The following is a 27,974-nucleotide window of genomic DNA, read 5'->3' as shown; positions in this document are numbered from 1 at the left end:
CATGTAATTTTTAGCATTTGGTTTGTAAACAAAAAGCATATGATTTCCCTAATTTGGGGCAGTATGAACACCTTCGAAATTTACTTAATTTCATATTTACGAAATTAAGGAAATTTGACTGTCTAATCATATTATAACACATCTACTATGAGCATCTCTACAGGGCATTAGTACCTTAATATGTTTCTTTTTCATTTCATTCTCTGTAAGGGCTTTGACGCACGGCTTTTAAGTTTTGTAGTTTACTTCAGAATATATTGTATTTACAATAATTTAAATGAATTAAATTATATATATCTTGTTGCGTAAGAATTAGATATATGATTTTAAAGAAATAAACTAAATTTTTAACAATTACAAACAAAATGTCTTTCAATGGATTTTTGGAATTTTTTCAAAAGGGAAAGGTATATACTTTGTTTTTACCACATCCTAGTATATAAATATATAATTAAATATGTATTTTTAGACTTTTCGGCCAAAGAAACGTTTTACAGCTGGAACTATTCGATATTCTTTACATAAACAGGCGCAGGCTAGTCTACAGTCAGGAATAAATCTACGTCAAGTTGTCAAGCTACCGGAAGGAGAAAATATTAATGATTGGGTTGCCGTTCATGGTAATATATAGTTAATAGCTTAAAACATTTTTTTTTACCACACATTCTTTAAGTGCATTATATGCGGCTTAAGATTAAAATATATTGTTTAATTGCTTCAGCTAAAAAAATTATGTTATGCCAATACATATTTAAAGGCAACTGTGAGATGTGATTTTATACTTATAATTCATTTGCATTATTTTGAAGTTTTTATAAATGAGTTTTATACCATTTTTAATTAAAACTTAAATGAAATTTTATTCCAAAATCATAATAGAAAATTTAATTTCCAAATAGAAATAAGAAAAAATAAAATAAATGGTCGTATGATATTATGCGCTTAACCATTACATTAAACATCAGCAATAATATTAATAAAATATTGCCATAATATAATAAGTTAAATTCAATTTAAAGTACTTTCCAGAGTTCGTATTTGCGTACCCATGAGCGGATATTTTCTGCTCATTATGCTCACAGCTTATGAGTAGGCAAGAAACTCTTTTCATACGATTGGTCACGTTTACGAGCGAGCCCAATTGCAGAGCTCACGCTCATGAGCAAGAGTCACCATAAAGTTATAAATTGGTTCACGTTCGTAAGCAAGAGTACGAACTAAGGCTCATGAGACCTCATGCGCTGCTTACAAGAAGGTGCTCCACGCTAGAAAATGAAAAATATATGGCATTGTTGTTGTTGTTTTCGTTGCACAATTTGGCGCGTGCCACTATTTATTTAATATTTGTGCGTTAACTTAATCGTTTTTTATTAATTCCAGAGTTTTAAATTATATTATATTGTTTTTCGAAAATTTAAAAATAAAAAAATAAATATTTTAAAGTTATACATGAATGTAATAAAATAATTTGCTTAGAATGCGAAAAACCAGTGTAACAAATTTTTTAAGCCTTAAATGTAAAAAAAAAACTATTACAAGACTCGTGAGATCTCATGAGCAGCTATTCAATATGAGCAAATTGATGGCTCACGCTGATGAGCAGCTCTTCAATATGAATAAATTTTGGGCTCACGTTTTTACGTGACTTGTCTCTTGCTCATGAGCCTGAGCTGCTCATGAGTGAACAAATACGAACCGTGGTACCTAGACTTATTTTTATCGAATATTATTAGTAGATTTTTGTAGGCGTTTTCTACTCAAAAACTTATTCAAGCACTACTTTCGAGTTGGTTTCGATAGTACAAATAAGTGATGTCCTGTCCGTATTTGTTATTCCTGCTATTATTTGTGTAACGCACTTGATGGTAATCACATTTAAAAATGGTCATGGTCCTTTTTTTCTACTTGCTTTTAATTTTAAATGTAACAAAAAATACTAAAAACAGTTTCAGGAAAAAAAATACACAATGTATTATTTTTACAATTTTTTGGACTATTTTTAGGATTGGAAAATGAAAAACAGTTGTGATTTAAATTTTACGTAATCTTGTATAAAAACGATTTCCAAGTGAATAGTTAACAAGAGTGAAGAGTTGTTAGTAATTTGATATATTGTTAAAGTTATTCTACAGATATAAGTTTATATCAGGTGTTTAATAATTTCACATGAACAAATTACCACGAATGTCACTAGATTGTTGCATAGATTTTTATAAGTTAAAAGAAAGCACAAACAAAAAAATTTATTTAATTTTATTGAAATTTGGCTGACTGTACAACACTGTTTCGAGTATTGCCAAGTACTCAACATCAGTGGTCTTAGGAAATAATCGAATTTTTAATTAGTTTATAGTCCGTATATAATTTGTTTGGACTGCAAGTACCAGGCTTAGAACTCGTCCGTGTTAAATTAGAAGCGATTAGAAGCGATCGTGATTATCCACAAGTAGTCAAGGCTGCAAAAACTTTCAATGCTCTAGTTCCAGGTTTTTTGTCACTTTTTTATTTTAATTAGTGGCATTAACCAAAGCACTTGCCGCACACTTAAATATATATTGTAATCTCCTCATTACGCGATGTGCTGGTTACCAGCGAACAGCCGTTATCACTGTTTGAGAATACTAAGTTATGTGCATATTAATTATTATAACACCATATTGTTATTATTACATTCTTGTTATTCTGGTAAAATAAACACGTTGATGTATTTTTCTGAAAGAATGACTTTCAATTCAAAATATGATATACTTGCGTTCATCCACCAAATTTTTATTAAATTTCGCTTAACTTATTTAATTTTTATTGAAAATGATTTCTATTTTCCAGTTTCCGAAAATAACAGTTATTTTATTCTAACAACTTTCATCCTTTATATTATGCGTACTTTATATATATGAGAGTTATAAAATATAACTCAAAAAATAATAATTAAATTTGCTTTTATTCATCAAAAATAACTCTTACATTCTGCTTTTTATTTTAAAACGCACCAAAAGTAACTCTTTACGTGCCTCAAATCTATAAATACATTTTATATAGGTAAAATTACAAAAACAACTACCTTGTACAAAAAATTAATTTTATATTTTCGTATTTAAAAATATTCGTCAGGCCAGTATGAATTATATTTTATTTTTAAAAATAAGAGTTATTCATGATTTTTATATTTAAAAATTCACAAATAACAGTTATTGGTGCGTTTTAAAATAAAAAACAGAATTTTAAGAGTTATTTCTGCACATGATAATAATTATTTTTGATGAATATAATATAAAGCAAATTTAATTATTATTTTTTGACTTTTATTTTAAAATGTGACTGATAAAGCGTTATAAGGTGATTTTTATTTTTTTTATGATAACTGTTACGTTCGTTACTGCTGTTTATTATTTAAAAGTAAACTATTACTTAGAATTATATACAAAAAAAAAATATATCTTAATATCTTTAATATATCTTTAAAAAGTATTATATGAATCAATAATATTAGAAATAAATATAAATTATTTTTAATAAATATAAATAATGTTTTAGTTGTTGACTTTTTCAATCGAATTAATTTGATATACGGCACTGTATCAGAGTACTGCAATGAAACAACCTGTCCAACTATGTCAGGAGGTTCAAGATATGAATATCTTTGGGCGGATGGTGAAAGGTAGTATTGTTTATATTCTTATGTTAAAAATAATTATATATTATTTTTAGTTATAAAAAACCCACACCTTTGCCTGCACCAAAATACATTGAGCTTTTAATGGATTGGATAGAAATACAAATCAATAATGAATCTGTTTTTCCTATAACAACAGGTAATATACCAGACTATATTTTAATTAAGATTTACTCAAAACTACAATATAATATTTTAGATGTACCTTTTCCACGAACGTTTATATCTCTTTGCCGAAAAATATTAACTCGATTATTTAGAGTATTTGTCCATGTATATATACACCATTTTGATCGAATTGTCAGCATTGGAGCTGTAAGTTTGAATTCTCATAATAATTGCATATCTAACAACTGTCTAAATACTTTAATTTTTATATATGGTACCTAAAAAACAACCAAATAATTTGTTATAACTATTAATATTTATTTTTTTTTTTTTTGATGTTTATTCTTATAAAACAGTTGTTAAGTGTGCTAATTTTATATATATGTAAAAAATGTTGATACATATTCGTTTTTAGGAAGCACATGTGAACGCTTGTTATAAACATTTCTATTACTTTGTTCAAGAATTCGACTTAATATCGGGTAAAGAACTTGAACCCTTACACGAAATGACATCGAGGATTTGCAAAGATAAAGAATGATTAGATCAACAAAATAGTAAATAAAATGGTGGATTCTTAGTATAATATTTAAATTACATATATAAAACTACTAAAAATATCTTCAAGACTTAAAAATAGTTTGCAAATACGAGTTAAAATGTTGTAGTAAATGTTCTTAATCCATAAACTGATGGTAATTTATGCTTCTTTTAGTTATTAACTATATGGAGATATTGTTTTGTATATGTTTAGTTCCGTAGCGGTGTGGGAGTGAGTTTCCAGAGCTAAGCCTACTCCAAATTAATTAACTATATTTATATATATTTTTATTCATTATTATTGTATCATGACTGTTTAATTAAATTCTTTAATTAAAATTATCTGAAAGTTCATCCCGAAGTTAATTTGTGGCTACAGACCTGATTAACATGAATCTACTGCAACAGTGCTTTTTAAGCGTTTAGTTCTTCCCATATGCCAAAATCATTAAGGCTTCCTGAAGGAACAACAAACAAAAACTATTATTATTATAAACCAAAAATTGTAACTTAAAATAATTGTAACTTAACATGCTAATATGAGAAAAATATGTGAAAGTTATTTCCATATACACCTAATGACTAGTTCTAAAACATTAGTCTGTTTTTAATGATTTCTATTTGTTAATGAACAAACATAGTTAATCGCTTAAGTATCAAAATTTCTTTTTTGTTTACTGATCATTGTTCGGTAAACAAACAAGTAACTAAATTACTTGTTAAGTAACCAAATTACTTATTATTTATTTAAAATAATATTTTTATTGATATTAAATAAACAAGTATGTTTTTTTTAAATATATATTTATAAAATAATTACAATATGTATATTATCCATTAATCGAATAATTTTTTTTTTTTGTTGCATTTAAGAGTAACCGGGAAACTACGGCGTATTAAAAACATATATATTAATTTTTTATGATTTATTTTAAAGTATATGTAAATGTTCTTACAAATTGACTATCCTAATTAGGCATAGAATTTAGCATGTGTTTTTATGATTAGCTTGATATACATATAGAAATCAAGATGTAGATTCTTGTTTTATTTTACTGTTGTATCTGGTATATTTACACCATTTACATATTTAGTAATAAGTTTATTATAGTTATAAATATGTAAAATAGCATAGTTAAGCAAATGCACCTTAAAATGTAAATAAATATAAAGTTGAGCGAGCAAACGCTAACAGAAACATTTGTTTGTAAAATAAAATATGTGACGTAATATTTACGTTTAGAAAATTTCAATATTAGAATTTACGTCTTTACCGTTTTAATTCAAACTCGCTTAAAATCATAAATTAAAAATATAATGTGATACAAATAATTTCACTGTATTTTCTATTTTTTAAAGTATAATGTATTCACTTATTTATTATGTTACTACTTTTAATAGAAATTCAATAATAAAACAAGCGATAATTGTAATGTTTTGTTTGTTTAATTTGTATAATTAATTTGTTTAATTAATATTGCATTAAAGTGTTCTTACTTAAATTCGCTCATTTAATTTTAATGGTATTATCCGAAGTGGTGAGAATTAAGTAGCATAATATAACTAATATTTTACCTTTTGAATAGAACTATTTTTATCCATAGTATAAATTGATCGCATCCAATTTAAATGGAGTGAGCGTATCTGCGAGTATCTGACTTAATACACAGAAGCAAATCAAAGGTATCTAGGTTAATATCTGGTTTTACAAGGTACTGGACCATAAGACCCCTTCTTCAACACACTCGGCGATATCTCTAGCATTAGCATTGAACAGATTCTTGCCTTTATAAATGCCTTCGACTGGTTCTAGCTTGACCTTCTCTTTACTACCCACTATTACGAGGTTTTGTGTATTTAAAACGGCTTTTTTTTTTTATAGCTAATCGAGGAGGACGTGTTCCTCCCTCCACCACAATTAACTAACTATCTGCGAAATTACTATTTCGACAGTATCTCATATATGCAGTAACAATTCATTATTATCCCGAATAAACATAGCATATGTTTACCAATTATAGCTTTATAGTTATGATGATTTTTATTAACTACATTTTGGTTTACTGCCGTTATCGAAGTTGATAAAGACGTAAAAATATGTTTAGTGCAGCACCACTCCTGATTTCTTATTTTAGATATCAGCGCGACACATATTCCGAACCATGTTTGAATAAAAGGAAATTAGTCATGGCCCTGACTAATACAGTTTTTATTTTTATACATTTTTTTATAGATTACCATGACTAATAAACTGCGAAATCAAAAAATTTCATGTATGAACATTTTAAAATATGATCGAAAATTGGATCAAGTAAAGAAAACGAAATTTTTCAATAATTTAATATAAATAATATATAAAAATAACTTGAATTATTGTCCTAATATTTAATAAAAGATTTTGTATTATAAGTTTTAAAAAATAATTTTTATTTTATTAAATATTGTTTTTTGTACTTATTATTAGAAGGTAAAATGAAACACTGCGGTCTATGAGAACTATTATGATATGCCTACAACGAATATCCTAAGCCGATCGGGACAATTTACTCATATAGATAACCCTAACAGTATCCTTTTATTTAATGTTACAGACCTCTTCTAATTCAATGAAAGATATAAAGATACTGAATTCATTTTCTGGCTGTCGGCAGGCCACAATCAGTTAGGGTGTGCAAATATTTGGGATCTGCAGGTGTTGACCATATTTAATCCCATATTTAAAAGATGAAACATGTTCAGTTGGGAAACTAATAATTAATCTTAGTTGAATTCTTCATAGACTCAGGTATCTTTCAATCTTCACATTATTGACGCGATTGAACTTTTTGAACTGTGTAAACTAAACCCTTGGCATGACTTCGCAAATAGTCTATCTCCGATACTAGATTTTTTCTTACAATATTTAAATATGGAAATTTTATTTTTAATTCGCCTTCAATGTATGACAGAAAATGTTTGAAAAACATTTCATATTTCTTCATACTTGATGATTGCGTGGAAAAGCAATTATGGGGCATGATTTCATTGAACCCCTTGGTGTTACTTTATATAGATAGCTGTTTATGAGATAAGCTTTAACATAATTTGATGTGATTGAAATATTAGTTTTTAGCAAAAATATCGGTTTTATAAAACATATTGACAGACCGTTCCACTGTCGATAAATCCTTTTCGATTTTCATTTGAACTTATCCTTTAATTAAAAAAAAAAACGATCTTCGTTGGATAGCGGTATGATAGAATCAAATTAAATGTAACATTTCTTAGAGAAATTTTTTCTGTTCGAAAACCGTACGATTATAGTTCGTAATGGTTCTTACAAGCTTTTTTTGACACCACCATTTTTATAAGAGGTTTCGATTATATGTAACAATAAGAAAATACGAAGTTTTCCTTAACCTAATGTTAGAACTTGATTGTACACACCGATCATAACCGAACACAGATATGCTCATACTAGCAGTACTCATTAATTTAATTTAAAATGGTATTTTCTTTATTTCTTACTGTTACTTATAAGACCATTTATTATTAACAAATTTTGAATTGTTTCTTTTTTTAGTTAACTATAGTTCCTAACAACATTACTTTCACAGTCAATGACAAAAAATTGTAGAACTCTGACTTAGCTCTGTAACAAATATTTATTATTTGGTAACATTCTATGATTTTTAAACGCTTTTTACCCGAATTAAATTCAGTTTTTTCTAACTTTATAATGTAAACTTTGAACAAAAATTTTACTACTTCAAACTTAAAGAGTTACTATTCGGCTCCGCCGGGCACATTGTCATTTGATAAATTCATAATTATATTTGTTGCTGAAGTTTCATTAATCCAAATAAGAGAAAGAAAGCACGCTTCCACAACACCAATGAACATACCGGCAAGTACATCCACGATGAAATGACGCTTTAAAAGCAAACGTGATAAACATACACTTGCTGTCCAAGCTATCATCGGAGACCACATTATCATGCTCATTGGACTCAAAAATATAAAAAACATAAGAAGAAAAATTGCTCGAGAGGCGTGACCAGATGGAAAACTAAATTTATCAGGACCAAGAGTAAGCATATCATCACAAGGCGATGGTCGTCGTCTTCGGACAAAAGCTTTACATACTGCTATCAATATTATATCAATTATCAGTCCAACTAATAAATTAAGCTGCATTTGAAAATATGATTTACTATTAAGGAGCCATATGGAAGCTATCGTCATGGCTAGCCAAAGAATACCATTACAAGAATATTCCAAATATTTCGAATAAACTTTCATTGTTTTAAATGATGGAAAGCGTAACAAAAATGCAACGAAATTTTTTGTACATTTAACATCATACTCCAATATTTTCGTAAGCAAACCCGATGTATTTTTCGCCTGAAATAGCACAGTCATAATATTAAATACTACAAGTATTATTCATAGCAGCTTACCATTTTTGTGTGCGTTGTTGTTCCTCACTGTCAAGTGCAACTTTTCGATCAAGTTTCTGACAAATATTACAAATATAGATAAGCAGTGAAATTGCAGAGATTACTATGCGAAGAAGTGATAGTGTGCGGAATGAAACGTATTTTAAGTAAATTAAAGTAAAGTGAATTGAAATTTCTTAGAGAATTTTTGCACTGCATTTATGTAAATATTTATTTATTGCATTTATTTATATTTTGCGTTAAAAGTTTTCAAATTTATTTATTTATTTAATATAATTTACCTAATTTTTGTCTAATTTACCCTACTTGAAATTCTGGTATATACTAACATTCGCTGCCGTGCCGACATAATTTACTATTTCCCTCAATTTACTCTAACTCGCACACGGCCTAATTCTATAAGTTCAATATTCACTTAATTACTTATTAAAATATTTTTAAGAATACATATTTTCATATACTATAAGTATTTTATTGAACTATACATATTATTAATTTTCATAAATATATGAAACAAAAATATTGCTTACTGACAATTGTTTTTGAAAAAATGTTATATGGACAGTCACGCTTACCTCAAAGATAATATTAGGCGTATTCGGTAACTCCTAAGTGCGGCAAAAAATAACAACTTGCTCGCTTAAAGTAGCTAATATGTATTTAAAAAAACATCACTTTCTCTATCTAAGCACCTAGTTTTGAAGTTGTCAAACATTTTAGTGACTGTAGAAAAAAATGTTATCAAAGTAATAAGCGATCTATAGCAAACATTTAATGGAAATTTCAACGAATATTCCAGTTCTCTGTTATATGGCGTTTATATTGGCCGAAAATGGTTCATTTTTAATGAGCTATTTGAAAGTGTTTACATTCGTTTTAATTCGTTTGTCCTCATTTCAAACAGCTGATTTTTCAACTTACGTGTTGATTTGATTTTTGCCCTGTGCCAAAAAAATCATGCATGAAAGTTAAATATGCCTTCAATCCTCACAATATGAACATATTTTTAACTTCCATTAATTACCTTTTAGGAAGTAGAAGTTTCAAAAAGAGGTGCAATGTTTTCAAAGAAATGCAACCACCAAACATTTGTTTACCTTGTTTTGTAAATATGTCAAAAACAGCTTTCTCAATCTGTCAAAATGCCATGAAGAGCTTTTATTTAGGGTATGTTCAATGTATTCCTTTGTATTTGGAACATATTTGAAACGTATTCGAATGTCGTTTTATATGCAAGAATGAGCCATTCTCATTTTCGATTTTTGACCAAAATAAGCCTTTTTCGGCCAGTGTAAATGCCGTATTAGGAACACAGGAAATTTCTTTTTATAACATTTTAGGGTTTAGTTTTAATGCCAAATGTACTAAACACTAAAATTATTTTTTAAAAACGTTTTATGGCCGGTTCAGATAGCACAAGTAATCGTAATTGGAATTGTAAACTTGCTCGTTAGGCACGCATCATTATAAAATAAAACTGAAATTACTATTCGTTTACACATAAAATTCGGACACCGAATATCATGTATAAACCTCAGCATATCTTATGTGAGTCGGCAAATTTTACCCAAACAGTTCAAGTGTTTAGAATTCGATTACGGAGTTAACATAAATTGGCTCGTTTGGAATGATAATGTTAAGATCAACGTTTATGAAGTTTTCAATAAACTTGTAACACAGTTTCAATACACTCCCTCAATTGTAAAAATTGTTCCAGCAATTATATTATATCCCAAAAAATTAAAGGAGTTACAAAATCAGTTTTCCGTGATTACAATTATATCAAGTTTGCATCACCCAATTAGATCCTTAAAGAGAGTTAGATTCAGCAACGAGTGAATAGAGTTTGCATTCATAAGAGCTCGAAGACCTTGTGCTTCAGAAAATCTTTAAGCGTTTCTGTGATGTTAGTTCAGAGAGATCATGTCAGGTTACGTTGAAGCGGCCTTTTACCCAAAGTCCTTAATTTTGCAGAATGACGAATCTCGACACAACCTCGATAAAAATTATTATGGGGAAGTCTCATAGCACGTCTTTCCAGTACATAGTGAGATATCAGCCCCGATAGCGTAGTGCTGAGCACATCATGCCTTAATGGAAAAGGCTGATTGGTACGTTTTTTGTCCAGCTTGAATCAGGTCGATCTTGAAATCTGACGAAGAATACATCTGTATCAATTTTGTATAGCTATGCTCAGACATTTTTGTTTGATTGTCAATTTGCCCGTTGTTAAAGGGATACCACTACCTGTGAAATGAATGCTAGAGAACTGAATGCCTGTTTTGGCAAGCTTGGACACACTTCACACAGGGACATCTGTATCAGGTATCCATGTGAGCTAAACACTGATACGTCTAATTTGTTTAAAGAAATATTAGATAAGTTGATAATTTTGCGTTGTAGTCACAGAAGCAGTTTTTGTGCTACCACAAAAATTTTCCCAAAATGCCCTTTTTTCTCGCATTGTAACATATTTCAGTTCCAATAACATCTCCTTATATGGGTCTCTGCTTGAAAAGATCTGCCATTGTTGAGTCCCAGTATGGAGGTTCAAGTCTGTCTCAAAATTGAGAAAGCTATATTAGTAATAGTCGTTAGTGCTGCTGTAAGAAGTTCTACCGCCTGACTGCCTGATAACAGATCAGATAGGAAAAAAATGAGGAGTCGTCTGCAATATTAACTCAAGGATTAACCGGAATATTATTCGGGGTGTTTTCTGTTGATTCGTTTGAACGATCTATTCATATCAAAACTTAACGCCAAGATTAATCAAGATTTAATAAAATATCTGTAGTCAGAAAATGAGCAATCCTGTAATAGGTTCAACAAGTTAACATATCTTAAGAGTTGTCATTGAGTAACAACTTTTCATTTGGTGTAATGAAAATCGGTTTAGCAATTATCACATTACTTGCAAAAATGAAATTAAAAAGACGTTCACCTCGCTTATTGGTGTCGGTGCTGCCAAACGTCTCGTAGCTGGCAAATGCATTAGCGAATAACAACACAAGAAAGGGGTCTTTGATAAAAGACTACTGTTATATGAAAAAATATTTCAAGTAATTAAAATTTTGATGGCAGTTTTGTTTAATTGGTCCGTTTCGACTAAAACGTATTTAAATAGCAAATCTAAATTTTTCATAATTTTCTTTCTCACTTTTGATTTGGTAGTTGCGCTCTAAAAGTTGATAAAATATTTTGTTCTGTTTTGCCTTAGTTTATAAGATTTATTCACAATTTCGCTACACAGTTGTACTATTATGAGTTTAATTTCAGCTACAGATTTTAACTTAATCATAATTTAGTTATCGTATTTTTGTATATAATCAAATGTAATGACCTTAATTTTGAAATGAATCGAACCAAATTAGTAAAACTTCATCAAAATTACAATTGCTTGTCCAGTGTGAATAGTTATTAAATTTTTGAATGGAACCAACTACAAAACATTAAAAAATATCATAAATATATTCGATCTTAAAAAACATCATTATAAAAAATATAATAAAAATAAAACAATATATTTCTATACTATTTATAAATGTAATGACAGCTTCGAAACCAAGAGGAATAGGTTGTAACCAACATTCGAGTTCACATGTGCTTTGATATATTGATTGATATTGAACGAATATAATATCTAATTGTAACATCTAATTAATTATATGCTAAATTTTTTACTATAATAGTTATATTTTTAATTAAAGATCTGATTTTTTAATTTGAAACATCACACATAACTGTTATTACAGATTGAAATCAAATACTCCGAATGACCAACCATATTAAGGACATTGGTAAACCGGGCATAATATACATTGGTAAATCGTTGTAATATACTCGTGTATGCAAATTAATCAGTAAACTCTGAATTCTTGAAAAAAATTGTTCTTATACAATACGATATTATTATTTAGCGATACGATTCTCAAGTAAGAGTTGAACCAGCCATCGTCCACCCACCCTTCCACTTAGTGTTTGAATTTCAGTTTAACTCTTTGACCACTTTTTTTCTAATATAGTGATGTAATAAACTACATTAAATGTTTTGTAGAAAATAAATGCGTAGTGTTAGATTTTTAACCTCATTTAATTTTCGAAAAATAAAATTTTATGAAGCGATTATTGTATAAATAATTGTATTGTATTTAAAGAAAAAGAAATAACTACCTATACTTACAAGACTTTCTTATGTTACTAATGAGATGATAACATTAATATAATCAACAAAAAAAATAAACATAATTTTAAATATTTACAAATATAATTTTGAATACTTCTTTACTTTCTCAATACAAATTATCGCACAGCCTTCACGTGATAGTACTACCCTTAGGACCCTAGGTTTAGGTTGTGTATAGGGTTTGTCAGAAGAACAAATCTTGAAATAAGATTTGGTTTTGTGGCAGTTCATACTTGTGAATTAAATTTTTACTACTATTCTTAAAAATGAAATACTCTTTATGACCCTGCATAACACTAAAGAAAATCTTTGACCATTGTCTCCCCGCGTTGCAAATATTGTTCTCAGGAAATTAAGGTTAAGGTTGGAAATGAAAGAATTTTTAAGCTAACTTTAGGAATATTTGGGCTACTTAAGTCCATTGCAACATTGTAGTAAGTAACATCAAACTTCTAGGTCGTAATATTTTGTAAGCAATGATCTTTCCTGATGAATCAACACGAAATCAAATTGATCACTTCGTGATTTACGTGAGACACTTTGTAAATATGCTAAATGTACTTTCAATTCATGGACGAAACATAGATTCAGACTGCCAATTATAATTTCTCACACCAAAAATAGCTTCAACTTAACAAACTATTTTCCGACTTGCCAAAGCAGTAGTCAATTTTTGACTATTTAATCCTTCCAGCCCGATAATGTTAGCAGATAATAGCGAACGAATCTCACTTACTACGTGCTACTGTGAAAGATGCTTTTAGATCTTAATATTTTCCAGTTGGGTTTTTGATCAAGATGTGTGGCTAAGAACTTAACCGTTTTTCTTGTTTTCACATCAAGTTTACCGAGCCTGATAGGTTTCAGATGTTTGAGTTTGTATTTTATTGTAAAAGTCACAACTGCAGTTTTGATTCAACTCAGTTTAACTATACTCAGTCCTAACTTGTTTTACCAGTTTTTTGTTAATTCTAGTCCATATTGGATTTTGTCGCATAGAATATATTCAAATCTTTCTCTACTTGTTATGACTATGTCATCTGCATGGCCTTACACTACTAGTTCGTTGTTTCCTAGCTCGTAAAGTAGTTCATTCACTAGTCTGTTCTATGTGAGTGGCGAGAGCACCCCACCCTTTAGACATCCTTGTGTGGTATATATTCTTATTACGCCCGTACCAGTGCGTATTTTTACCTTCCTAGTGCGGAGCATGTTTCTCATCCATCGTGCCAGAGCGGAATTTATTTCTCTGTTTATCAGTGATCTCTTTATAGCTTTATAAGAAGTGTTATCAAAGACGCCCTCCATATCTAGAAAGGCGAATATTGTTATTTCCTTTTTTCCTGTACCTACTATTTCTGACAAGCTTAATATGGGATAATGTTTGTTAATTTAAACAACGCGATTTCAGTGGATCTTGCCGCCCTGTAGGTATGCTGGTATGGATACAATGGGATGCTCCTGATGAAGTTATCTACACATTTTTCTAATGTATTTAGCATGAAGTATGTGAGGCAAATAGGTCGGAAGGATCATGAGTTCAGCATTGCTGTGATTTTTAATTGCAGGTTTCAGTTGTGTTACATACTGAATATTTGCCCCCATATTCAACTGGTTTAGGTTAACCTCTAACTTAGTATGGTACCTTTTAATTCTGTGGCCTGACATTGAGGGTTCATTAGAAAACATTCATTTCTTCTACTTCGCTACCTAGAGTTTTTTCTAGATGCTTGGAACCATGTCTAGAACCTCTTAACGCACGCTAATTACAAAGGTTGGTGTGTTCCCTGTGTTCAAAATGTTTGATTTATTTCTAACTATAAATTCTAAAACATTCTCACCCCATTTGTTGGTGTTGGTGCTCCTCCATAGCTCGTTGTGTGCGTTGACGTCGCGGCAGAATATAAGCGGTAGCCTTTTTCTCATCACATATGCCCTCAGGTGGTGCCTGACAGACATCGCCCGATAGATACCTAGTTACTATGCCAATTGATTGGCATAGATTGAAATCTAAACTGCTACAAGATCCCTGGAGAGAAACTCTGAAAGGCATAAGCAATTTAGCATCAATTGCATACAAGTTCTCTGGTTGTCACATTTGACATCCTATATTACCGCAAATCCGATTGTTGAAAAGCCAAGGTTCTTAAACCCGTATTGCACTCAGGTTGTTTCGCAGTATTGTTTTCTAATAACACTTATAACCGGCGTGGCGACTTGCATGATGGATGATATTGCATGATATTTGAGTCATTTTTATACTAGTCATTGATGTGATTTAGGCCTTAGTTTTCTTCCCGAGCGCACCCGCCAAGCCTAGCAGAGTCATGTCGAGATCATCAATGTCTTTACCTTCATGAGATAGGATGCTGATTTCATCAACTTGTTCGCTCCTTGCGGGGCCTTCGTTTTTATGCTTTTAATCACCACGGATGTTTCAGAACGGATGTTGTCCTTATCCGTTCTTGTGGAGATGAATTAGCATGAAGCTGAAATTGTAAGCGATTCTACAGTTTCCGGCTCTTATGGGCTCCAAAGATCGGTTGTCAATCCCAATCATTAACAGCTTCCCGTTCTTCACTTTTTAGCTACTGAATAACCACCACAGATGTGCGTGGAACCATTAATTCTGTGTTATCATCAGTTTTAGCAAATTATCGTCTTCGACTCCTGCTGCCCTGGTCATAAGGTGAACACCAGATATGCTTTCTTAGATGCTCGTAGTCAACTGAGTACCTTCCTAGGTTGATAGCAGTGGTATCACCCCACAAACCCAATCGGCAGTTTCCTTGCACAGTCTACCACTTAAAACCTGGTCGAAAGTGGATGCCTTCGAACTGGAGTACAGCCCTCCAGTCCTTGTACATTTATTCCATTAAGAGGTCTTTTACTCTTCCTTGTTCTGTCTGGTAAGATTGGTTTCCGGAAACGATGCTAAAAGAATTGCTAATCGTATGACATTGGCTATATTCCCAACATTTTTTTGGCACAGACCAAAAACCAAATCAACAGGCAATTTGAAAAATCAGCTGTTTGAAATGAGAACAAATGAATTACAACGAATGTAAACACTTTCAAATGGCTCATTCAATATGAGCCATTTTCGGCCTATGTAAACGCCATATAAGCCCACTTTCCTGAAAGTGCTTAACGAATAAGCCACTTGCCCTGCAATGGTGCCAAATCTTAACACTCATCTATTGTTAATGATTTTTGGAATTAAATGAAAACCTCCAATAAGCTGTTTATTATTTACAATTGTTGTGAGTGCTAATGAGTAAATTTAATATTAAAAAAGTAATTTTTTTAATAAAATTTGTAAAAATGACCAACAACCTGTTGGTCATTTTGTGAAGGAGTCATTCGTTACTTATTTATTAAGCGATTTATAATTTTGCATTATGTTTATTAAAAAATGCAATGAAGAAATTCAAAATACATTCTATAAAATAAAAGCAAAAAGTTATAAGACAATTGCAAGAAAAATAAAATAGTGATGTTAGAAGTGTAAAAATTACATAAACCTAATCAATAACTTTTTTGTGTCATTTATTTTATATATATATTTTTTTTTATAAAATTCAACCGCAAATTTGAAATTTTCTTACTTTTCATATGTTTACTGGTTTAGGCAATGATGCGAAGTTATTCTTAAGCACCATGTCAAAAGAACAGATCTATTATTGCAATGTACACACTTTTATTTTAGTTTAAGAATTTCAACAATAATAAATCATATGTATATTGCGTTGTGTTGTAACAAACTCACACGTTTTTACTTTTGCGTTTTTCTTGGCATTTGACTGGACTTAGTAGTCCAGTTCGTTATTCTTAGTTAACTTTAAAATGAATTTTAGTGTTAATTCATAGTGCTAATTTATGAGTTATGAGTTTATCAACTTAATGTTAATAAATAATTAATTATATATTTGATCAGATAATTTAAGAGGTTACACTTGTACAGATTCCGAACAAAGTATGTAAAAAATATCATTCATATAATTGCGGGTTGAATTGCGAATCGCTGTATAATTATTATAACTTCTTGTTTTATTAATTGTTGTTTTCAAAGAAAGATATCAAGCAGATATGTCAACTATGCTTTAAACGCAAAAGAATTGAATTGTTTGGCAGTGAATACAGTGTTTATGGAATTTACTGTATGTCAACAACAATAGTCATAATAAAGTGCAGTTAAGTCAGTTGCGGATAAGGTTTAATAGTATGCTAACGGGATAAATTATTTCTTTTTTAGTTTTTTTTTGTAACTTCTGATATAATGGCTTTGGTTTGGAGTATCAAAAATGGGGACCTGGAGCAGGTTCAAACTATTTTGGAAGAGTCGGTATGATATGAAACCTGGTTTTTATTGTTTGTAATATTCACTTTGTTATATTTCATAATAAAAATATCAATTGCATTTAAAATTGATATGTAATTACTAGACATATCTTTATGAACGGAGGTTCCATTTTCCATTATTTCATTCATGATGAAGGCAATAATTATCTTCAATTCAGTATTTAATAATTGCATTAGTAATACAATTATTATTACTTTGCATTTAACTATTAAAGCCGCTTGTTCTGATTATTCATCAAAATCCATAATAAAGTGACTGTGTCGTATTTTTAATTGAAATTATGTTTTAAAATGTACTATATATTTACAGAAATTAATATTTTAAGAAATTGCTCAAAATATTACTGCTAGAAGATATATAAATTTTATTTTGGATCTAGCTTTGTGGTAATGTTTTAAGTCCTTTACACTAATGATAAAAAAACTATTTTATAATTACGAATATATTGGTGTGAACAACGTTTAAATAGCACAAAATGATGGCACATATGCAAGCTATTGGAAAAACCTAATTTATTATCAAATATAAACCATATCAGTGCTAACTTGCTGATGTGTTCAATGTAGCATGATCAATTAAGTAAGAAGAATTGTACACAAGATGGGTGCTAAAGAAGTTCGAACCAGTTTTTAGTTATTCCATAGCCATGCGTCATGAATAAATCCAGCATGAATCTTCAGATACTCAGATCGAATTTAAAGAACACCAAATAAACAGTTCTATAGACCAGAAATCATAAGATACGTTAATTGAAATAATTCATAAATTGATACATACGTATTAAAATATGCTATTGTATATTTTCTGCTATATATTCTCCAGGTTTGGTTACTGGTAACGACTACATATTCCCAAGTTTATAAAAATGAATCTTTCAACCATAAGCAAAAGGTTCTTGTTATAGTTTCTAACTTAATAAATTATTTATTTAATAATTTTGTATTTTTAAGACTTTCAATATCAATTTTTTATATTTTTAAGGATCTACTCCAAAAGGAATTGTAAACTTACTAGTTTTAAAAGCTAGACATTTCATAAAAACTGATTTTTTGACAATAGATAAGAGCTTGGTCATCAGTTAGAATTCTAAGTCTCCGTACATATCGGCCTATTTGGTAATGATAGACTACAAATGTTATAAAATTACCGATTTCGGTCCTACTCAAGTTAATTATTTTCTTAGTTTTATTCGGGTATATAGATGGCGAGATATATTTAGTCTTGACATAAGTGGGTTTGTTCTACCATCTAATTTGTGCTTTTCTGAGTAAAGAATCTACGTTTCCATGAAAATTTTAGCCGGTGCTAAAATAAATTCTTACTAAAAATGCAGAATGAAACATATATAACAAAATAAACTTTATTTTAAGTAATAAATAACATGGACGCTTAAATAAAGAAATAAAAATTTAACAAACAACACTAATGCAGTATAAATATAATTTGATATTTAATTAATTTAAATCTTTAGATTTAGAATTGTAGAGAATTATATATAATTTAACAAATGAAAAAAAAATATTTATTTTAAAATATTTGATTTTATTTTATGCGTTTTTTTTATATTTTCAGAATGTTGCTAATAATGAAATAGACGGTAGATATCCCGTGCATTATGCCGCCGATTATGGTCAATATGATGTATTGAAACTACTGATTGATTTCGGAGCTGATGTTGATGTATGATTTACTTTTAAAAAATTTATTAATATTTTGATAACCATATACAGTGTCTCCTCGATAATCTGGACAATTATGTTCAAAGACTTATCCGAATTACTGAGAGTTTTTTATTTTTACTATACTAATGCAATAATCTACGATTTACATATTCTATAGCCGTCAATGGGTAAACTGCGAAGATTCACTATAAAAATATTCAAAAAATTCTTGTTTTTGCTATTCAATTTGCTCTGTTAATTTTGAGAGTCAGGAAAAGAACAGTACAGTACAATAAGAAATAATTATCTGAAAATGAATGACAAATAAAAGTACCCTTACTTGAAATTTACCCTGATTTAGACTAAGCAATATATTATCAGTGCATTTCGTTTTTGCCTATTGATAACAATAAAAAGGTGTTCTAAATATTAAAATTATTTTTGCTTAGTAAATTGACTTAACTTTTATTTCAAAATGTCTCACAAAACTGTACTTAATGTGAGATTAAACAAAGTCATTGCATATTATGAAGATAGTATAAGCAAGCGTGCAATTACTAAAAAGTCCCGTCAATCTAATGCTTTTATTTGAAATACTCCTTAAACTATGAAAAAAATCAAATAGGAGGTCCGAAAAGCAAGTTATCAGGTAGAAATACACGATTTGTTATTTAAAAAGTACACAACAGTATCAAGACTGCTGTCGAAGTTGTTAGGGATTTCTAAATGGAAAATTCATAAAGTTTTTCATCTGCAACCGACACCGATGGATGATTCAATAAGAATTGGTGTCAATTGTAGAGGCATCCCGATTTTTTTCAATATGTGACTTTGATGAAGGCACTATTATAGTCTGGGCAGCATACCATGCTGACGTTCCAAAAGTATTAGGATATATATTTCCATTGACTTATTACAAATGAGTTTATTGTTATTTATGCACCACAGGGCCACAGATTACTAGATTTTCCAACAGGATAAAGCTCACATCTATGTTTGTGGACAATTAAGTTCAAGCATAGCATGGCCCGCTCGCACTTTACACTTATATGCCACAATAGTATCACTGACCTATGAACTATACTATTGAAACATAGTATAATATTAGCAATACATCTTTATATTGTGGAATTTATTATGTTAAATATTATATGTCAATGCAGACCGAATGTGGAAATAGTACATAAATATAGTACGACCTCGAAAATTGCAAATATTACCGGTGTTAGCTTTGATAATGCAACTTTGAAAACTAACTACCGCGAAGAATGCAACTTTTGCTAATTATTTTTCCATCTTGCATTCTTAATATTTTTTTTTATTTATTTGCTCTCCTATACTTTTTTATAAGAATATACTCTCGGTACAGTACATTCTATAATGTACTATAAGAAAAGTTCTATAAGAAAAGTCTGTTGCAACAAACTAAATTGTGATCCTTTGTCTTTTAGCTAATGCATTGAAGAAACTTCCATCACATGTTATTCAAATAGTTTTTCAAACCTTAAAATTAAATAACGGTCAGTGGACTGATGACGACAACATCTGCTTGCATTACATAAAAGCTAATGTTATCGAATAACATTATTATAATTTTATATTATTATTGTGTGCATTTAACACATGCAAACAATGGACTGTAGAAAATTCCATACCTCTCACTAAAATTTTAATACTTAAAGATCTAAAAATAAGATAGTTACAATGAATCTTAATTGCAATAAAAAGCAAGCTGAAATAACAACTTATTATCATAAACTATGATAACAATTATGTTATTATAAATAAAAATATGTTTTCATATTATTTTCTAATAAACTTTATGTAATGTCTTATTATTTGATTTAAAAATTCTAGACTCGATTATTGTAACACCCTCGAATTCTATTAGTTATAATCTTCGAGGTCGTACTATATGTGTTTATGTATGATTATTTTATTTAAAAATTTTGCCTCCCTTATATGACTAATAATAGCTATATAAGCAATATATTGAATTGATTTTTAACGTCCGTTTTGAGAAAAGGAACCAAATTATTATTATAAACTATTGTTTTCAATAGAGAGGTTTTTCTCGAACAGTAGTAAAATTGCACTAACAAACATTTTTTATTTTATCATATTGGGCTCAGATATAATATAACATATCTACGTAGATATAATGGTTTTTACCCAGGTCATTTGCATAACTAATTATAAAAGAGAGATTTTAAGGGCTTTTATAGCGAAATCAAAAAATAACTATATTGTTCACCACACTAAAATTGCGTTGTATAGTGAAGAGCAGTAATGTGTTGCAATATTCAGTACAATGGAATACGTTGTGGCAAGTGATGCAAGCAAGGAACTCAGCGAATACTGTTGTTGGCACCTTAATGTAAGCTATTCGCTGCACATATCTGATACAAGTATGTTACATATTTCAAAATAAATTCTACAATAAAATTAAATATGACAAAAAAAAATTATTAATAAGGTAAGGTAACTTTTTTTCGCTTTGGCCGATTATAGAGGTTACAATAAAGATTGTGTGCAAATCTCGCGGTGACCGGATGACTGTAATGTTTGAATTATTAAGTGTTCTGATTATCGAGAGTATACTGTATAAATTTAAGATAATTAAGTATATAAGGTGTACCCTAACAAAATGACAGAAATACAAAAAGTGATTACTTGGTCTGAGAAACCAAGAAAATCGTAAAGGAGATTTATTTTAATTATATACTTAGTTACAAAGATTTAACAATGTATACACCAAGAAAACCTTAAGTCACAAAATCCTTAACATCTCAAAAACTATAAATTAGATAAATTCGTGCAGTTCAATAATGTTCAATTTAATGTATAATACGTAAATTATTATACTAAAATCAGTTTGGAAATTATTATGATTAAAATTTGATCTATTTTGGTTGAAAAAATTTAAAAAAATAATTTATTTTTTCATATATTAAAATATGTTTGTTTTGTGAACATTTCTAACCAAGAAATTTTCTTTCTCTTCACTGTCTTCTTATTATCGTAATTTAAAGCGAGCTACTGACTCCATTATACTAAAATTGTACTTTGTTCTAATAAAAATCTGTAGACAACTCGATTCAAGGTTTTTTTGGTAACATTTTTCTCCTTTTCGGTAAATAATAAAACCAGATATACCTTCTCCGTATTTATGCGATTTTGTTAGAAACCATCCTGTATTATTTACATATATATATTTATCACATTTTTACATATTATTTACTTTTACTTGCAGAAAAAAGATAAGCATGGTATTACTCCACTGTTGGCAGCTATTTGGGAGGGTCATGAGAAATGTGTAAATTTGCTTTTAGAAAAAGTAAGATTTAAATATTTCAAAGTATTAATTTATTTAAGTATTCACACATTCTTAATTAGCTGTTACTAAAACATCGTAATGCCCTTAAAAGCTTTAATCAAAAAAAATATTTTAATGTCGTTTTTAACTATGGATTTCTACAGGTATTTAACAAAAGATAAATGAAAATATGCGAAAAGAACTCTAAATTTTTAAGTTAAATTATTTTGGTTCAATATTACCACCTCCAGCATGAATTATAGCTTTCAAACGGCTAATGAAACTATCCAACTCTACTCGCAAGTGGCTTTACGGTATTTTGGCCCATTCTCGGCTTCAGATAATCGACATTTTTATATTTTCTAGTGCTAATTTTTAAAATAGTCCAGACCGAGAAATCCGAAGGGTTTATATTAGATGAACACGGTGGCCACTGTGTTGATGGAATAAAGCACGGAATATTGTTTTTCATCCATTCTTGTTTGACGCGTGCTTTTGTGTTGATTCTAAGTATTGTTGAAATGTCCAAGGCCTGCGACCCAATAATTTACCGATAGATTTGGACATTTATTTTTAGCCCACATATTTTGGGCCGTTACGGAAGCTTGCACCATTATCATCGGTAGTGTTTGCTTTCTGGAGACCATTCGTATGTTAAAATTTTCAGCTGACCTCTCTAACAAATCAACTCGATCATTTTGCTCAAGTACGAATGATTACTCATCAAAAAAAAAAGAACCAATTTCCGCAACCCACCACTTTCGGCAAAACGAACCAACACTTTAGCTCTTTCGATTCTAACCTTTTTTGTTCATCGATGAAATCATGCATTTTGTTCAACTTCAACGATTTTAGTCCGAGCTTACTTTTCAAAATGTGTCGCATCCTTTTTCACTGTATGTTCAGCTCCCTTGCCATTTGTTTGCAGATCGCTCAATTCGCTTCTTCTCTTTACGAATCATTTCTGGTGTTGTTATTGTTTTTTTTTTTTTGGTCAATTTCTTGGGTGTCGGGCAAACCTATCAGTATCACGGTATCGACACAAATGGTTTGTTTATATTTAGGTGCTGGAGGACTCAAACATAGCCACTTGTGGTTTCCAGCCAAATATAAAGCCAATCACATTTAAATAAAGAAAAATATTGAAATATCTTGATTGATCTTTTCTAAAAAAATTACCAAAATTTAAAAAAAAATAATTTAGCGCACTATAAAAATAATAAGTTAATGTATTTGTTTATTATAATTAATCAACGAATATGAAATCATAACTAAAATAGAAAAATAACTATTGTAAATTAAATTTTATTATTAAATTAGGGGCATTAATATATTTATATATCAAAAGTATGTTTTTAACAGTTATTGTATTTAATACGCTGGTAGATATTTGAAAAGATATTTCAAATAAAATCAAAAGTAGAGCAATCGTTTAGTATATGAACTATGGATACTGGGCTATTTCAAAACGGACAGTAAGATAGCTGATTGTCAGTCCAAAGATACTTATGAAAAAGCTACTTATGAATGTACCATACGCAATTCAATAAAAAGTTGACATTGGTATATTGCTTTTAATCCATTGGCATTGATGGAGTTGTAGTGATTGTTGATCGTACCATTACACTTTCATCTTTCATTATTTATAATATTTCAAATATCTTTTTTTCACGTATATTGCATAAAAATAAGAGATCTACTAGTTTGTTTCCTTTGATTCGTGCTTAAGAACCCACATGATTTTAATTTTGTTAGGATACAGGTGTATCCAGACCAAAGCGAACACTTACGAACGAACGAACTCTTGCAGGAACGATTACCTGCGAATGTTCGCTTTGGTGTGGATGTACCTTAATGTACGCAGTTATTTCTGAAAGTGTAGATAAGATCTACTGTTATTTAAGGTAATTTTAGAAAGATAAATAATATATTTTTAACTGATTTAAATATGAGTCATTTTTGAATTTGAGAACAATAAGGAATAAGGAATGTATTTGCCAGTAATATCATAATTTCGTTTTTTATATTACTTGGACCGAAGAATCAATTCTCACATTTATGCCGCTTATTACAGGTTATTTAATCTCTCTCATAAATTTCAGTAACGGTTTTTATTAATAGTTCGATACTTGTAAAGTACATCTTTACAAAAAAATAATTTATGTTATTCAAAAAAAAATTCTATGGCATATATGATTTACAGTCTCTGTATTCTTTCAGGGTGCTTCAAAAGATGGAACAACACTAGATGGAAGGCCTTATCATGAAGCCGCGGAAAATGAAAACATTCGCAAATTGTTGTTATAATTTATTGATTTCTGTACGTGTTGACTGATAATATTCATTCAATGTTTAAAATGATCTGGAATATATAGTATTCAAATATGCTGTAAAATATATATTTATTTAATTTGAACACTTTGTGATAAAATTTTTATCTGTTTAAATCAATCAAAAATAGCTATTAACTCAATATTTTAAAATATTTTCAACTCAAATAACGTCTACTTAACAAATTAACCATTAAAAAACATTTTAAGAAAATTTTTGTTTAAGAACTTTTGAAGTAAAATGGAAACTACCGTTTAGAAAAGGGATCATATTATGTGTGATCAATTTCTAGAAGTTTCGTTTTCGTTTTCAATATTAAAACAAATTTAGTTTTTTTAAAAGTTTTCACTTCGCTAAAATTTGTCAATACAAACGAGAATGATAGGAGCAATGAATTCAGGTTAAAAAATAGAAATTTTACAAATTTCGAAAACAAATATTATATTAACTTATTTAAAAAAGCACATTAAATTTTAGTACTAAATAATAATTAAAAGCAAAAAAAACATTCCAAAAAAATATTTTGTTTAATTGTTTATCAAGTAGAAAATATATAAGAATATCCGCGCAGTGTTTTTATCCGTTTATGGATAATGTTCGCTCTTATGGGACGGAGCAGTAAAAATTATGTTTAAATTGCATCTAAATGATATTTTGAATGAAGTTAAAGTTTTGCGCTCACTTATTTCTTCATTAGATTCTTCTTCTGAGCTTAGGTCCATAATATTGTTTTGTTCTTCAAATTGAATTTTAACATTAGCTGCGTTTCAGCAAACATGATCCGCTCAATGATCTGAATCATCTTTGCTGAAACGATACGGATCACGTTTGAAAATAATTGGCAACGCATGAAATCAATGCCAGTTGGGTTTGTGTACAAAATTTTTTGATTTATGTGAATAATAAAAAAATAAGTGAGAAAATTTTGAATACAAAAAATCTAAAACTTGGAAAATAAATAAAATCTGTTGAAATGTCTGAAGTACGAAATGTAAGTTTTTATTTAGTATTTACTTAAAAACTTAAATTTAATTCTATAGTAAATAAATGGAAATTGCAGATTTTATTAGAATTATCGAGCAAAACTGACTCCTCCATTTTCTTTTTAAGCACTAGTCCAAGTGTATTAAGCTCAAGGGATGAAGTGCATCAATATGGATATAGTGGAAATTTTATGGAAACGATCAATAATTGTTCCGTTAAGGATTATTTGATTGGTATTTGTGCATAAAATATACAATTGCTATATATTAATTATGTTTCATATTTTAATAGATTTGTTAATAAAATCCAATCAGCAAATACAAAATAACCGTGGTGGTCACAATTGAACGAGAGCAATGAAGAAAATTTACATATTTTTGTGGTATATGGCAAATATAAATACTTTTCGCGAATTTGGTATTTGTTTTGGCATACCAAAAGCTTCTGTATGGAGAATAATTGAAAGAACTAGTGTTTAGCTTATATTAATTGCAAAATTTCCGTTCGTGATTGACAGCACACATGTTAAAATAAATGCACCTCACCATAGCAATTAGGCTTATTTCAAAAGGAAGCATGAATATAGCTTAAACTTGCAAGCAGTTTGCAAATAAATGTAGATTTGTTTATAATTTTACTACACCATTGCATCGCATTGCCAACCTCATTTGCATTAAAATACGTTCCACTTTTATCTTTTACATACATTCCACATTGAACCAGAAAGTGAACCAGATCAATTGCTGGTTCACCCCATTGTTTTTGTTTTGCATGTAAAATTGAGCGGATCATGTTTGCTGAAACGCAGCTATTGTTGTCTTTAGTGCCTGTCTATCTATTTAGAGAAACCCTTCGAAAACATTTGCCAAATCGAGTCTTTCCTGAAATTTAGCATAGATTGCGAACGGAATGTCATCTACGGGATCAAAATCAATCACACTTTCATGAATTTTTGAAAACACTGCTTTATGGGAGCAATTTTGGATTGTTATTTTTTCCACTTTAATCCAAGATTCTTTGAGGAAATAAACAGCTTCAAGCACATTAATAGATTTCGACAGCTCTGAGTCTGACCCTGTAGTGTCAATTTTACGTAGCAAGTATTTTAAAGGTAAGGTCCTATAAAAAATTTAAATATTTTTGATTGCCCCTTGAACAAAGGTTAGTTTGCTGCCGTTGTATTTCGAAGCGAAAAAACAATATTTATTTAAGTTAAGTTTAATTCCCTTGGATGAAATGATGTATTATCCAAAAACAAAAGGATTTTTCGATTCTGAACTCTAATTATCTTATTGAACTGCTGCAGTCGTGTTCGTTGCTTCTTAAGTCATCCGTGCTTTTTCATTAGATTTTCAATCCACTGGCTGTTCCGTGACATCGATCGAGGATATCGAGCTGCTCGAGGGTGGACTGTTTTACTTATAACTTAAAGTAGCTCTGTATCTTCAACCATGTTTACACAAAAAATTGTGTGTCTTTCCTTCAAAAATTTACTGCCGATGTATTTTTTGGATTTATGGTCGAGAGTTTTGTCAGGTAATGCGCGAAAAAAACGCTTTTTCTGTGTAATTTTGGTCGAAGTAATTTGTTAATAATAAATTATATTTACTCAATTATTGGTGACTAAAATTAACCATTTTTTACATAAATACAAATAGAGTTTGTATTTTAGGAAACTGCAGATTTTTAAAGAACTTGTTGGATATATTTTTTTGAATTTTGCCCATTTATGAGAGATTTTTGATCAAAATGGTTTAAAATGTAGTGTCCACGTTCTGTTATTAGAGCATCCGGTTATAGGAATTATATTTATATTAAAAAATTAATAGAAAAACTATATCCACGAAATTTATTCGGCTATTAAAGCTGTTCGGTTAAAAGAACTGCACGTTATGAGGAATTTCACTATAGGGGTATTCACTCTCTCTTGTAAACTCATTGCAAGGAGCACGAAATGCAAGAATGCTATACAAAAACTGCAAGACTGCGAGAGCACCTCTGTTGCAGAATTGCATCATCAAAATGAATCAGCTGTTTTTGCAGCCGTATCAAATTGAGCAAAGAAAAATAAAAGTATAACAATGCCGCGAACAAGTGAAATACAAAAATGTATAGATTTTTTTATTGAAAATAGTGCTTTTAATATTCTTATTAAAGGTATTAACATGTTGTTAATGTAGTTTTCACTACTATATAGTTTCTATTTGTTAGATGATGCAAATTACTGGGAAGTGATGGAGCAATTAAATGAAGACCTTTTGTTTACTTTAGTAAACCATCACAGAAATCACCAACCCGTACCAAAATCTATTCAATGGAGATCTACCATTCTTCAAGAATTTGATGAAGGCCGTTTTTGTCAGATGCTTAGAGTAA

The 27,974-nt window shown here is 29.5% G+C and overlaps 3 protein-coding genes across 5 annotated transcripts; 2 read left to right on the top strand and 1 right to left on the bottom strand.

Moving 5' to 3' along the window:
• Positions 1-202: 202 nt before the first annotated feature.
• On the top strand, positions 203-4,984 carry LOC119662218 (MOB kinase activator-like 3). 2 transcript variants are annotated; one of them, XR_005250728.1, is made up of 7 exons: positions 203-407; positions 470-620; positions 3,535-3,658; positions 3,709-3,812; positions 3,873-3,988; positions 4,197-4,476; positions 4,536-4,984. XR_005250728.1 is itself a non-coding variant. In XM_038071794.1 (6 exons), exons 1-6 carry the CDS (start codon positions 366-368, stop codon positions 4,320-4,322), a joined length of 663 nt encoding a protein of 220 aa, XP_037927722.1. In that variant the 5' UTR covers positions 203-365; the 3' UTR covers positions 4,323-4,983. The 2 variants fall into 2 exon arrangements, 1 of the variants encoding a protein (XP_037927722.1); XM_038071794.1 differs by having other exon boundaries at positions 4,197-4,983.
• A 1,772-nt stretch (positions 4,985-6,756) lies between these two features.
• Positions 6,757-8,844, bottom strand: LOC119690062 (phospholipid phosphatase 6). Its single transcript, XM_038105045.1, has 2 exons — positions 8,761-8,844; positions 6,757-8,704 (listed from the first exon to the last, which is right to left on the bottom strand). Exons 1-2 carry the CDS (start codon positions 8,761-8,763, stop codon positions 8,087-8,089), a joined length of 621 nt encoding a protein of 206 aa, XP_037960973.1. The 5' UTR covers positions 8,764-8,844; the 3' UTR covers positions 6,757-8,086.
• An 8,232-nt stretch (positions 8,845-17,076) lies between these two features.
• On the top strand, positions 17,077-24,699 carry LOC119662275 (myotrophin). 2 transcript variants are annotated; one of them, XM_038071867.1, is made up of 5 exons: positions 17,077-17,136; positions 17,199-17,288; positions 18,879-18,986; positions 22,221-22,304; positions 24,504-24,699. In XM_038071867.1, the coding sequence occupies exons 2-5, from the start codon at positions 17,223-17,225 to the stop codon at positions 24,588-24,590; spliced, it is 345 nt and encodes a 114-aa protein (XP_037927795.1). In that variant the 5' UTR covers positions 17,077-17,136; positions 17,199-17,222; the 3' UTR covers positions 24,591-24,699. The 2 variants fall into 2 exon arrangements, with proteins under 2 accessions (XP_037927795.1, XP_037927794.1); XM_038071866.1 differs by lacking the exon at positions 17,077-17,136 and having other exon boundaries at positions 17,143-17,288.
• Positions 24,700-27,974: the final 3,275 nt, after the last annotated feature.

The sequence above is a fragment of the Teleopsis dalmanni genome, chromosome X (assembly GCF_002237135.1).
Source record: "Teleopsis dalmanni isolate 2A chromosome X, ASM223713v2, whole genome shotgun sequence".
NCBI classification, from domain to species: Eukaryota; Metazoa; Arthropoda; class Insecta; order Diptera; family Diopsidae; genus Teleopsis; species Teleopsis dalmanni.
The sequence above is the reverse complement of the archived record's forward strand: the minus strand, read 5'-3'. Positions and strand labels throughout refer to the sequence as shown.

Bases quoted from the DNA above. Each gene is read 5' to 3' on its own strand.
- LOC119662218 (XM_038071794.1), top strand. From the start codon at position 366: ATGTCTTTCAATGGATTTTTGGAATTTTTTCAAAAGGGAAAG. The intron at 621-3,534 runs GTAATATATAGT...ATAATGTTTTAG, and splicing joins TGATTGGGTTGCCGTTCATG to TTGTTGACTTTTTCAATCGA. The intron at 3,659-3,708 runs GTAGTATTGTTT...TATTATTTTTAG, and splicing joins CTTTGGGCGGATGGTGAAAG to TTATAAAAAACCCACACCTT.
- LOC119662275 (XM_038071867.1), top strand. From the start codon at position 17,223: ATGGCTTTGGTTTGGAGTATCAAAAATGGGGACCTGGAGCAGGTTCAA. The intron at 18,987-22,220 runs GTATGATTTACT...TTTTACTTGCAG, and splicing joins ATTTCGGAGCTGATGTTGAT to AAAAAAGATAAGCATGGTAT. The intron at 22,305-24,503 runs GTAAGATTTAAA...GTATTCTTTCAG, and splicing joins TAAATTTGCTTTTAGAAAAA to GGTGCTTCAAAAGATGGAAC.